Raw genomic sequence first — 13,985 nt, forward strand, 5'->3', positions numbered from 1 at the left:
ATCACTCATTTTTTTTATATGTAAACTCCTTACACTGACATTCCGGCTTCTTTGTCTCTCACTCTCTTCATTCTCTCTCTCACTCTATAAAACCAACACCCTTCTCTTCATTTACTTTCCCAACACACCCCCCATTTTTTTTTTCCTACTTACACCCACTATGGAAGCAGCAGCAGATATAGCCACTGCCGACTCATGGAGACCGGAATCCGTTCATATCACCGGATTCCGACCACCTGAAACACCAAGAGAACCAATGGAGTTCCTCTCACGTTCATGGAGTGCTTCAGCATTTGAAGTCTCAAAAGCTTTAACTACTACTAATAATCCTCATTTGATGAGAAGTAGTACTCCTCCATTAAGTGGTTGTGGAACTCCTGTTATTCTAGAAGATATTGCTGGTGAAGCTGAAGCTGCTAATGCTGCTTTGGTTTCTGGAAATCCTTTTTCTTTTGCTTCTTCTGCTACTTCTCAGCTTGTTATGGAACGCATTCTATCTCAATCTGTAAGTTTAAGTTTACTACATTTTCTTACCTCTATTGTTGAAGAAGGAAGTAAATGGTGTTTTTTAATTTTCAGCTCTGGGCTTTCTGGAAAAAAAAAACTCTGTTTTTGGGTTCTTTTGGATTTAAACTTCAGCTAGTTTTTTTACTTATCGTTTATTTTATATGAATTAAAACTGTTTTTATATCTTCTTTTCATTATATTTAGAAGAAGAAGAAGTGAAGAACAGAAACTGAAAATAAAAACAAAAGTGTATCTCAAGCAATCCAGATTCTGTCTAAACTCTCAAATCTGTTTTTTTTTCATAAAACAAAGCGTGAAAAACAAGAAATGGTATTGTTCTAAAAACTAGAGTTTCTCATTCCTTATCTTTGGTTTCTAGTCCAACACTCCAAGCTACATATTCGGATATTCCTTTAACATAGCTTCAAAATCAATTCAACATATCTAAGATGGTACTTCGGTTAACACATATTTCAATCTAAAATTTTGTAAATTTCGATATGGTTTTTTTCTCTATGCAGCAAGATGTATCACCAAGAACTTCAGGTAGACTTTCACATAGCAGTGGACCATTAACAGCTGGTGGTTCATTAACAGATAGTCCACCAATCTCTCCAAATGAAATGGATGACATGAAGGTCTGTTTGTTATATATTCCTTGTTTTAGCTTTGCTATTAAAATGTTAAGTAAAGCAGTATTTGGTTTTAGCTAGTTTTGTGTTGTGGTTTCTTGATAGTAAAGTAAACCCAAACAACTAAGCTTTACCTGCAACTAATCTCTCTGTGTTCTTTGCACTTACTGTTTCAGAAATTCACAGAGATTCTCTGTTTCCCAGAAAAAGCATCTATTCTCCAGGCTTTTGAAGTTATTTCAATAACTCCCATTTACCCCTGTAAATATTGTTAAATTTCCCACTTGTAAAACATGCAAGGTTCTTGTAAACAAGGCTTTTTTGGTAAATAACTTTTTTTTCGACTTTGTTCCCTGTTAAGTCTTTTTGAGTGGGGACGTGGGGTTGTTGATATTGTACGGTTTAAGTGAAATTTGTCTTGCATGTTCTGTACATTTACTTGTTTTTGGTATAACGAAGCGACTAGCTTTGATTCGTTTAGCTCTGAAATCTTTTACATTTACTTTTTTTCCAACTTCCAAGAACAACAACAACAACAACACGAAACCTTTCTTTTGATTCTGTCGAGTATGGACTGCATGCCCCCTTGTGACTTTGTCTGCTCTGTGTTGTTTCAGTTCGGTTTCCATAATTAACCTTAAGTTGACTAATAAATGCATCTTTTATTGATGGGTAGTTTTGTCTTTTTAGACCATGGTGATTGACCTTCTGGTACCATTAGTTGTGACTTGAGGATTGTGACTGTCTGGTTCATAACTTCATAGGCTGTGCAGTGCTTTTAATTTGTCACACTGATACTTTAATAATACCTTTGATTGATTTCTAGCTTTCTACAAATCTATTATACTCGAGTGAGAATCTGGAAATGTTAATTTTTGTTTCCAGAAATTATATTTTTGGTAGAAATTTTGTAACCATTTTTTTGCCTTGATAATGTAGTTCTGCCGTATGACCAATTCAGTAGCATCCCAATATAGAAGTGGGGGTGGTGGTGGAGGTGGTGCTGGTGGGGGTGGAAGTAAGACAGTTGGGAGGTGGTTAAAAGATAGAAGAGAGAAGAAAAAGGAAGAAACACGTGCACAAACTGCCCAACTCCACGCGGCCGTATCAGTTGCTGCAGTTGCTGCTGCAGTGGCGGCAATCGCAGCAGCCACAGCAGCATCATCTGGGTCAGGGAAAGATGAGCAAATGGCAAAGACAGATATGGCGGTTGCTTCTGCAGCTACATTAGTTGCAGCACAATGTGTAGAGGCGGCAGAAGCATTGGGTGCTGAGCGCGAGCACTTGGCATCTGTTGTTAGCTCTGCTGTTAATGTGCGCTCAGCTGGCGATATAACAACTTTAACTGCAGCAGCTGCGACTGGTAAGTAAATCAGGTAGTGCTATAGTGCTATTCGATTTTTGAAATTGAGACGTTGGGGAGAACAATTCATTTAGGGATGGAGTTTATTGATTTGTGGTTGTAGCTTTACGTGGGGCAGCAACATTGAAGGCAAGAGCTTTGAAAGAAGTATGGAACATTGCTGCAGTTATACCGGTTGAGAGGGGGATGGCTGGGACTAACAATGGTCATTCTAATGGTAGCTATAGTGGAGAGCTTGTACCTGAAGAAAATTTCCTGGGCATTTGCAGTCAAGAGCTTCTGGCCAGGGGTTGCGAGCTCCTCAAACGAACCCGTCAAGGTATACTATTTTTTTTTTCCGCTAGAAGTCGAGGTAAACTATATTAAATTATTAATACTAAGTTACGTACAAAGTATTTATAACTATCAGATTTCTATTGTGGTGGTACTTTTGATGCTTGTAAATGTGTTTTAGCATAAAATGAAGCTATTTAAAATTTGTACCTTAATTGGTGTATCAATGCATTGGTTTAGTTAAATTCTGATATATGTGTTTTTGTGAGATCTGCAGGAGAGCTTCATTGGAAGGTTGTCTCTGTTTATATCAATCGGTTGGGTCAGGTGAGCTATTGTCTAATTAAGATTAGGATGTATATATTTATGTTTTGTGAGTTGCGAGTACTTTACACTATGTGGTCTACTCTGACTACACATTTATGTCCTCCACCAAATTTAAAAAAAAACTCATCCTAGTGAACTACATTCCATGTTCTTGTTGACTGGTTCTTGCCTAATATCCTGTGCGAGTCCTAGTTGTTGGGAGACATGGCTTGTAATTTTCTGTAGGATGGCACCAAGTATCTAAATCTTGATTAATGTAGGGCCCTTTTTCATCCTTCCTACCAAAGTGCAAATAGAGGAGTTAGAGGAGTTTGGCAAGACAAATGCTGTATTAGCTTTTGTTTCGTCTGTTATCAGTTCATGAGTCAAATGCTTCCACTATTGATAGTTTTGACTTGCATTAGTAGACAGCCTTTTGATATCTATGATTTACTGGTGTAAACCACATAATTGTGCACTGTGCTTAGGCTGCCATTTTCACAAATACCAACACATGCCTCTGTTGGGAGTTACCTTATTCTGGTAGCAGTAGATGTGAGTGAATCATACTGTATATGGATAACTTGTAATTAGTTACTGAATGTGGTGGTTTTGCAACTTATTCTGCAGGTGATGCTAAAGATGAAAAGCAGACATGTTGCAGGGACAATCACCAAAAAGAAAAAGAGTAAGTTGTTATCCTATTTTCTTAGTCTCTCCAATGTGAATGGAATCAGGGAAGGCTCTTCTTGGGATTAGAGAAAGTACTAATTGCAGTAAAGCAAATAAAGATAAAAGATTTAAAAGTTAAAGTTTTATGATCTTGGATTCTCTCTTGAATTTGTGCAGATATTGTGTTAGAAGTATGCAAAGACATGCCTGCATGGCCAGGCAGGCACTTGCTTGACGGGGGTCACCACCGTCGTTACTTTGGGTTGAAGACTGAATTGCGTGGGTTGGTCGAGTTTGAGTGTAGGGACCAAAGGGAGTATGATATCTGGACTCAGGGTGTCTCTAGGCTCCTCTCGATAGCTGCTGATAAGAAGAATAGGCATCGACGATCCTGAGCTACTACTGTCAAACACCAAATCAACCCTGTCAAGAGAGGAAATGTTTACAGGCTAACCATTAGGGCCCATGAGGATTAACAGATCTTTTGAACTTTATTTCGGGTCCTCTGTCTGTCATGTAGTGTAAAAAGGGAGGGAAAGTATAAGATAAACTAAATGTAGGAGTATCTTTTACCGTTGGAATATTTTGGATTTTTGGGCTTTAGTTTGAACTTAGATAAAAGTGTTCCCAATCAGGCAAGGAAGGCCAGGCCATGTGATTAGCTACACACTTTCATTCCTTTGTACCTAAAGGGCGAATCTTGGACTACTCGACTATGGTCAAAAAGATGGAACAAGAAACCAGCTTCAGTTATAAAAACAACGTGTGTACTATCTATGTGATTTGTAAATTCCGTATGTGGAGTTAACTATTGTCTCTTTTGGGAATGTTGATTGGGTTAGTGGAACAATCTTTTTTTAATGTCATGAAAGTAGATATTACGTGGTGACCCTTTTCGATCGTATGTTTGATGCCTTAGGCCTCATGTTAGTTTGATAGAGCCTCTTCCGACAATTGTTGGTTTGGGCCTTTCATTGAGGACCGGGAAATGCAAAGAATGATTGGAAGTTGTTCGGGCGTCTCCAATCAGTTGCATTTGATGTAGACGGGTAAGCCTCTGCAAAGCCATGATAAGATTTGTAATAAGCTACCCAGAAATTGAATTAGAGAAGCTGAAGATGAAGCTCAAATTTACATGTAAAATTGAGTTGCCTGTTCCTCGCATCAGTCTCTTATTTCAATTTAATATGTCCACGGATGACATTCCCACGTTTGATACTCTGTTCCAAGTTACAACTAAGTTTTGCTGGTGTGCTGCATAATATTCAAGGCTCTCATATGTTTATGGAAAATTTAAAAGAGAACTGATTTCATGAATTAGTTAGTACCCCGGATGTTGCAAAAATTGACAGTGTTAAAAATAAAAATCAAGTACATGTTTATCTGAGATGAGGCTGTTCTTGAGTTGTAAATGAAATGGGCTTGCAATACCTTTCTATATTTTGAGCCGTATTATAAGCCGGTTGTGCCTTGATGACAAGACCACATTTCATAGTCTTTACTTTTAGTCTTTTACTACATAAATATGAAGCATAAACCGTCTTGTAACTGCAAGGGATCAGACTCCGGTAGTAATTCTAGTTCTCCATTCTTCTGTTGTATATGGAGTTAAATAGTCAAGATGCAACTGAAGAAAAACGATGCCAGTGTTACTAGAGTACAAAACCACAAGCGATCAAATTTCAAGAAATATGAGATCATAAATTCTAAGTTTTCACAGTTTTGCATCTGAACTTGTAAACATATCAGTTTATCAATATTATACCAACATATAAATCAAAATTATGCACCGAACGTTCAGGCATGAACCGTGATATAATCCCATAAAATCTAGCATGAACAACTTACTAATCAAAGACAGCCACTCAGGCCAAAAGCTACAGACATGAAACAGCAATTAGTTCTATTGTTTGTTTATATCAATGTAGGGACTGTTAGAATTCAGCTGTACATAATACTACGCTATATCTCCATCTACTATTTAGCTAGAAGCGAAAACAAAGTCCTCAATCAGAGCCACTGTAGCCAAGTATGGCAAGAAAGAGGTTAATGATGTCAAGATAGAGCGAAACTGCAGCCACAACATATTCATCATAGGAGAAGCGCTTGATTAGATTATATGTGTCAAAAATGATAAATCCTGAGAATACGATGGCGCCCAGAGCTCCCCAGATCATATGTGAGACTTTCCCTAGGGGGAACCAGATCTGCAAGGAACCAAACAGATAACAGTTAGAACACAGGAGTAAAACACGATCTGAATTCTCGTTATATCAGGGAAATTAGATAATAGAGAGGTCAACAAATTTGAATGTTCCGAAGTACCTGAATGATGCCAAAGACAATAAGCACCATGAGAGAACAGAACAAAATCGGACCAAGGAAACTAAAATCACGCTCCTTCTTTGCAGCCCAGAAAGTGTAAAGAGTTAGGCTTATGACTACCACCGTTGTCAGAATCACAGATTCCAAAACTATCCTCCCTGTATGTTATGAAGACATAAAAAGTTATTACAGCAGAAAAATTAACAATGAGAAGGAAAACACATAGAAAAGAGAAGAGGTAATCATTTGTGGATCCAAAATTCTCATAACAAAGAATCTTCAATACAGAAATGTGGTAGTATGCAACTCATTTACCAGTCTTCAGAAGAGAAGCACTCGTCTTTTTAGATGAAACTTAACCTAGACCTCTGCTTCACTAATCAATAGTCATTATAAAACTAAATGACAGCATAGTTATCACTGTAAAGGTAGAAAAATCATCCCAAGACAAGAACCATATGCAATTCCAATCAACCTAATACCTAACGCTGACTTGGATTGTACATTTGTACGCTATAATTGGAAGACAAAGTTGCTCTAAAAAGAAAACGCCTCACCACGAAAATTAGAGAAAAGGTTGGATATTTTCCTGGTAATGGTTTGTGAATGTTAAGGGATACAAAAGAAGGGGGGGAAATTTGCATTACAAATTGGTCATGTATGCACATATAAACAGTGCCTATACAAGAGTTCTTTTATACTCACCATTGTTGTTCTACAATCATTTGGTAACCAGGAAATACATTTGAAACGGCTAAAAGAGTCTACCATAAAGCTTGATATTGCAATTATCGATCCCTTCTTACAACATCATTACAGACATTCTTCATTCTTGAATAAGGGGGTAAACGGTCTAGTTTTTAATAATTAATTGCATCCAATGGATTCCTTTGGCTAAAGTTTTTACTAAAACATCTAATTCTTACTCTATACTGTGGCTCGTAGTATAAAAACTCAGAAGCATAAACAATAGAATATGTCGACATCCTAACTCTCAAGAGTCACGACACTGTGTTCTACTTCACTGTCCAAATTTAACATTGCCATTTTCTTTAAAATACACGTACAATCCCTATCATTCTCTTAAGAGGCAATCACACACTTTCGACTCCATTCTTAACCATACTTCAATTAGCTTCAATCTTTTTGTTAAAGAGAACACGTACGACCAAAATTCCTTCCATGTAAAAACAGAAATATAGGCAACATATAAAGAATTACAAATATATATATCTAACACAGTATATAAAGAATTCTATAAATTTAACCTTTGGAAAAGGCACAAGACACCCCAACAGAACAAGATATCGCAACAGTAAACAGTGCAAGAAGAATGAAGTTCCATGGATGCTTATTCTTAAAATGGTGCAATGGCCACAACACTGCAAAACAAATAAAATAATATTAAGAACAAGACATGAGTCTAATTGTCTAAACATACTATTAACATTAAAAATGTACTAGTACTACTTACGGATAAATGGGACAATAAGGATAGCAATGTAAACACCAAAACCAGCCCAACTAGACACCAAGAAATTTGGAATAGGACGAACAAACACAACAGCAGCAGCCACAGCAACAGTACAAAGTAATTGAACAGTCAATATTGTGTAAACCTTCCTAATAAATGCCCATCGTAGTTTTGGGTCTTCAATCATGTTTGGGTAAAGTTGTCCATTACTAGTCCCTGTTTCTATGTCATTTTTACCATACTTATGTGCTTTAGACATTGTTTCCATTGAAAAATAATAATTCCTAGGGTTTTTCTATGAGTTGGTGGAGAGTAAAAAAGTGGGTTGGTTTACCGTGACATGTTGTGTATATAGTTAGGGAGAGATGTGATGTGATGTGAAGATTTGAGAAAGAAAAGATATTTAACACGGTGAAATTTTGCTGGTTACGTGCCATGCCATTTCGTATCGTTTTGGCGTTTACTACGTTTTAGGAAAGTTTAGGTGAGCAAGCTTTATTGAGGGGGTTTCTATTTTCGGTTATGGAGGAAGCTTCATGGAAATTGACTAGGACTACGACGGTTGGTCAACATTAAGTCCAATTCATCATTTCTCTTACACGATGACCAGTCAACAATCCAGTCAAAGAGATTAGTGTTAGATACTTCATAGTTGAATGTGGCTCGCGTGTTAGCTCATGTTGGGAGTCTTAACTCTTAAGGAACTAAGGAAGGAAGTAGTTTGGAGAGGTACCCTGCCTTTCTAGGGAAGCATGGACCACTTGATAGGAAGTCGACCAGGGAGTTACTGTCACCTGCCTCCTAACCTGACCATAGTTGAAAATGCCTATACATAGTCCTAGTCAAGGTTACTTATACTGCAGCAGAGACTGAGCTGTACATACACCTTCCTCTTTCAGCTCTGTTTGGGATTCCGCGTTTCACCTTCCCAAACTCCCAAAGCTATAGCACTATTCTTAGTAATCACTTCAGCCTAATTACTATGAGTTTAATAGCATAAGTGCACGTGCTCATGGCAAAAGAAATTTATGCCACTATACACCCATAAAGCATGCATTCTAAAATGGGGTGCCTATTGACACCCTCATAAATAGGACTAGCACCCATTTGGTAAAAAATAAAACAATAATGGTTATTTCTTATATGTCTTTTTACACCCCACATACCCATAGTTCTATTGCAGGCCGTTGCCGCGAGATCTTATATCCCATGGCAGGCAGTTGCCGCGACATTTTTTTTTTCGTGTTTTTTGTTTTTTTTCACTTCAAATTTTGCGTATTGAACACATATGACATATATATGGTAATATGGATATCTCATTTTCTTCTTTAAAGTTTCTTTATACACTCCAAAAACAACACCAAAACCATGACAAAAAAAAATATACAATCGAGTCATAATTTTGCTATTTTGCGGCAAATATTTTCATATGCTATAAGAAAATTTTGTGATCAGATTAATGAAGAAGAGTTTTGATAATTAACACAAGCAAAAACCCATTTTAGTAAACAAAATCATCTCGTGGCAACTAATTTTTTTTACGATGACTATTAAAAAAAAAGGACCCACGACAACCACCTTCCGTGGGATATGGAATCTCGTGACAATCCGATGCCGTGGATTATGCGATCCCGCGACAGCTGCTTGCCGTTAGTATTTTTTGTGTATTTAATGGAGGGGTGCTAGTACATTTGAATTGGTCAAATGGGTGTTAGTCCCATTTATGGAGGTGTCAATACCGCGGCCCTACCCTTCTAAAATTAATTTGCTGCAATCTATCTTAAACGCATTTATGTTGCATTTAAATCAGTTAACAAAATTAGGAAATGTAGACAAAACAACTTAGTAAACCTGTAAAGAGGTTTTAGCTTCCTTGTTCCAAAAAAGTAAATATAAAACTTACAAACTTTATGTAAGACACAATTTAAAAGTTGAGCACAATACATTCAAATTACAACAAAACACAACAAAAAATCACCAATATAAAAGCATATAAAACTTACAAACTTTATGTAATACACAATTTAAAAGTTGAGCGCAATACATTCAAATTACAATGAAACATCACAAAAAATCACCAATATAAAAGCGATAGAATTTGGTATGTCTCCGTGTCTTAGTAACAATCCATGGCCTGCAACACAATTAATATGAATTAGCTAGAGTATGAAGTGAGATAAACACGGTAATAACTTTTGGTACAAATATAAAAAAAAAACGTGCATGTTAGTTTGGTTGTCATCAACTTCACTTTCAATCAGATGAGCACTATAATTCAACTAATTTTTAGTAGCATGTGTTTCATAAGTCTGTAAAAAATAATGCAATTACTATAAAATATATTGCACTCAAGAGAGGTGACTCATACTTGAAATAGCTATAAAATATATACTCTGGCTTCCGTTGTCTGCTTTGACTTTGTGATGAATGCATAAAATATGAGAAGTCCGACAACAACTAATGTTATACTGTCATACTGAACGGTTTAGAGATCATGAAGATGATGAACGATGATTGGTCGTTGCAAGAACATGGGTCAAAGAAAAAACCTATAGCAATTGTGGTGGGTTCAATATTGGGGGGATTGGCTAGGTTTGGTTTTTCTTGCTAGTAATATACAGGATGAAGAAATCAAAGAGATTAAGGTGTGGAATTTGTCTTGGTCACCCTTGCCTATGCAAGGAGGGAGCTCCCATAGGAAGGCGTCCTATCAGACCAACCTCCGCTGGACTGAATATATTGACTCTTGGCTTAAAGATTCCTTCTGCGGAACTGAAGTATGCAACAAATAACTTTAACTCAGAGAAAATACAAAAGTCGCTGTGAAGAGGGGTGCACTAGAGTCTAGGCAAGGCCTTCCAGAATTCTTATAAAAAATCAGTGTTGTTTAAGATTAGCCACCACATTGTGTCCCTACATGACAAAATATGTAAACAATGTCAGAAAAAGACATTCAAAACCATCTATTTCAAATGAAATATCTGTTTGGTCTAGTGCATGGCGTGATTCTCATAAACTCAGCCATATTCTAGTTTTATACTGAAAATCTTAAATAGCCTTGAATGACTACATATATTTCTCAAATTAGTATAACATACAAAATGCATACACAACTACACATCCAGCTCTACTCTTCAAATACCATATTCTTCATAGAATTGAAACCATGCAACAGCCTTGTCCACAAAAAAATAAAAAAAAAAAAAAAAAAAAAAAAAAAAAAATTAAATATTGAGTATTATACACTTACAAGTTACACTTATATCCACTTTTAATTTTGTTGTAAATGCACCTGTTCCTACCATTCTACATACATGAGGTTTCACTGTATTTCACAATGACATTTCATTAAACAAACATTTTGCTGAGCAATCTATTCATATGTGAGCAGAAATAACCTAAAAAGGAAAAATCTATCTATTTGAAAGTCATACAATATCTATACCATAGTGGTTATTGGTGGTGTTTACATGAGGGATGTCATTTCTAATCTGTGTGGCAATGTCCTTAACCACACCAGGACCATACAATATGAAGTATGAACACCCAAGTTGATGTCCCTGGGGCACTAAAAAAGAAATCAAGCACACTATCCCACAGTCCGTCCATGATAGCCATTCTCCATGGCGAGCAATACCAACCTTAGCCAGGTATTTGGACTTTGCCTCTCCCTCAACCCACTTGGATCAACATTTATATTACTATACCGCATGAAGTTATTGATTTAAATATTGGAAAAACCAATTCTAAGTAAAGAGAAAAAGAAAAAGTTCATCCAAGAATCATAGTTGCGAAACATTTGTCCGTAGCCTTTTTTGGTCCATCGGCTCATGACAGTGCCATGACTTCTATGTATTATTTAAATGCATGTAGAATAATTTTTACAATAAATAAAAAAGATGTAAAAATAGATAGGGAAAGGAGGGAGATGGTGGAAGAGGGGACAAAAGTTAAGTATTTCTTGTTGGAAATATGATGAGTACAATAATGCACTGAGATTTAAAAATAAATCATATTAAACAATGTGGACTAGTATACGTGTGACATTGATGATTGAAAATGTGATCTACCTTGTTAATTGGTACTACATCTAGATAAACATGATTATCTGCTTGGAAGAATTTACTATGTAGATCAAAAGTTGTACTGCAATTACCATTCGCGAGTGTGGATACATACTCACCCATTCAGAGTAGATTTTTTATCTTTATTTGTCTCCCCATTCAAAGTAAATACGATGGAGCCAAGATAAGGTGCAACACCTAGCTGATCAAACATATATCAAAGTTAGTGTCGACAATGTACTACAAAATGATCACCATTGTTGTGATTGTTGACTATATCAAAATGAGTGATATCAGAAAGGTTACCCAAGCTAGTTGGTATTTTCCCACTAAAGTTGTCAGAGTTCAAAGCCCTAAGAAGAGAATTGTCAAGTTGATAAACATGTTTCTGCGCACAACGTTGCGATGAAGGAAGAATTGTTTTCATACTTAAATAAATCAAAATTTGAAAATAATAGTAGAAATCCTTACAGAAATGATAGATTTGCAAGATTGCCAATCTCTCCTGGGATGCAACCGTTGAAGCTACAACAAGCTAAGGCATTGAGAAATATAAAGACAATATTATTGCAACACTTGCTTCAAATTTCTTTGCAAAAACGGATAGCCTGATCAATGTATATACGTTAAGTTAAGATTATTATACTGTTTTGATCTTACAGACTATCTAGCTTTTTCAGATCCCTTATTCGCAGAGGAAGAGGTCACATAAAACCTCGATTGAATGATAGATCCCTGCATGTAAACATGTCCAGAACAATCAAGAATTCTACAATCATATTGTATATTTACTTGAATTTCCCTCTAGTGATCAACACTTTTGAACTACTGTTATTTTCGTAATCTTGTATTAATTCCAAATGTTGAGAAACAACTATAACTACATATGAGTGCCAGGGAAGAACTCACAAGGATTTTAACTCAGATAGTTCTGTAATGTCATTACCTAATGTACCTTTGAGGTTCGTGGTGGATAATACCTTGCAAAATCACTGGTCTTGATGGAAAAATCAAAAGGTGTATGATGAAAAGGTTATTTAGTAATAACCCCATTATGCTGATGTAAAGTCCTAAAGATCATTCTCTGTTATAGCATTTTACATAAGCAACTCACAATTGTGTCACTCTGGAATTAATTTCACAGTTGACTCCATCCCAATGTGCCCCACAAGGATCTATGGAATTTCCCCAGCTTGGTGGCAGGTTCTGCCATTGATTCTTAAGAGACAGAGTCTTTGCGCACCACACCACCACCAAGAACAAACATGTTTAGTAATGAATTTCACAATATCAAATTTATGTTGCTTTTTTCTTTATCCACCAATTGTGTGTTGTGTAGTTTGCAAGTAATAGAATGTATTGCACATCATCTATGGTCATATAAGTCCTTAGTTGGTTTCAAGACAATTGTGATTCAGAATTAATGGTACATATGTTTCGGTTATATTCATAACACGACAAACTTTAAGCCAACACTGTTGCTACACAGAAGAACTCATTCAAGAATCATAAACTGATTTTTAGCAAGACATGCAACTTAAGAGGAGAAGAAAACTTAGCATATAAATATACATATTTATGTTATCATCCCCTTTGGCCCTTTCTACCAAATAGGTTTCTACGACTCACAGAAAACACTCCAAATATCTACAACCACACTTGTCACTACGTTCGATCAATTTTTGTGAACATGCTTAAAATCAATTTTGTCAATTCAAGACAAAGGCTTACCATTTTCAATTGATCAGCTGGTCTTATTTTGATTGTAAAATTCAAGATACACGCACCATTATGAATAACTTAAAGGAAAGTACAATGGTGCGATGGATCAAGAAAAATAGGCAACAACAATGGAAAAGCTTACAGGGATATCAAGTTAAAAGTGTATGGTGTAGTAACTTCTTAGCTAAAACAAACCTTGCATTTTATGAGGATAGCCTTGAGGTGCCTAGACTTTTAGTAAGGTAATCCCAATTCCTATACATGTTCCCATGCCTTAGCCCAACTCATGCTCCTAATTAAACACATTATAATAACAGAAGATTTTGAAGGAGAAAGTTTCCAAAATATAAGGTACTCATTTTTCTCAAATAATCGCTATCATAAGTTAAACACCAAGTATGAATGTATGACAAACAAACACACATGTAAGGAGAGAAACAAAATATGGGTTCTACAATCACCTAAAAATGATGGATACAAACTTACAAAGTGAGTATCCAAGAATATAACATGTGAATGTAACCTTTAGGCTTCAGACACCAATAGAATTTTAGAAGCATCAATGCTTTTATAATGCCACCGAGAAGTAAACCATGAGCAAAACAAAACAACCTACTAAAACAACAACTCAAGCCAGTTTAAAGAAG

The 13,985-nt window shown here is 36.1% G+C and overlaps 2 protein-coding genes across 2 annotated transcripts; one reads left to right on the plus strand and one right to left on the minus strand.

Annotated features, from left to right (window-relative positions):
- Positions 1 to 4,642, plus strand: LOC147499817 (VAN3-binding protein-like). Its single transcript, XM_086561587.1, has 7 exons — positions 1 to 505; positions 1,029 to 1,145; positions 2,079 to 2,502; positions 2,606 to 2,821; positions 3,053 to 3,102; positions 3,712 to 3,769; positions 3,931 to 4,642. The coding sequence occupies exons 1-7, from the start codon at positions 161 to 163 to the stop codon at positions 4,146 to 4,148; spliced, it is 1,428 nt and encodes a 475-aa protein (XP_086417713.1). The 5' UTR covers positions 1 to 160; the 3' UTR covers positions 4,149 to 4,642.
- Positions 4,643 to 5,482: 840 nt separating this feature from the next.
- On the minus strand, positions 5,483 to 7,926 carry LOC147499818 (protein LIFEGUARD 4-like). The gene is made up of 4 exons (XM_086561588.1): positions 7,553 to 7,926; positions 7,347 to 7,460; positions 6,079 to 6,236; positions 5,483 to 5,960 (listed from the first exon to the last, which is right to left on the minus strand). Exons 1-4 carry the CDS (start codon positions 7,818 to 7,820, stop codon positions 5,760 to 5,762), a joined length of 741 nt encoding a protein of 246 aa, XP_086417714.1. The 5' UTR covers positions 7,821 to 7,926; the 3' UTR covers positions 5,483 to 5,759.
- Between the last annotated feature and the right edge of the window lie 6,059 nt (positions 7,927 to 13,985).

The sequence above is a fragment of the Coptis chinensis genome, chromosome 5 (genome assembly GCF_015680905.1).
Source record: "Coptis chinensis isolate HL-2020 chromosome 5, ASM1568090v1, whole genome shotgun sequence".
NCBI classification, from domain to species: domain Eukaryota; kingdom Viridiplantae; phylum Streptophyta; class Magnoliopsida; order Ranunculales; family Ranunculaceae; genus Coptis; species Coptis chinensis.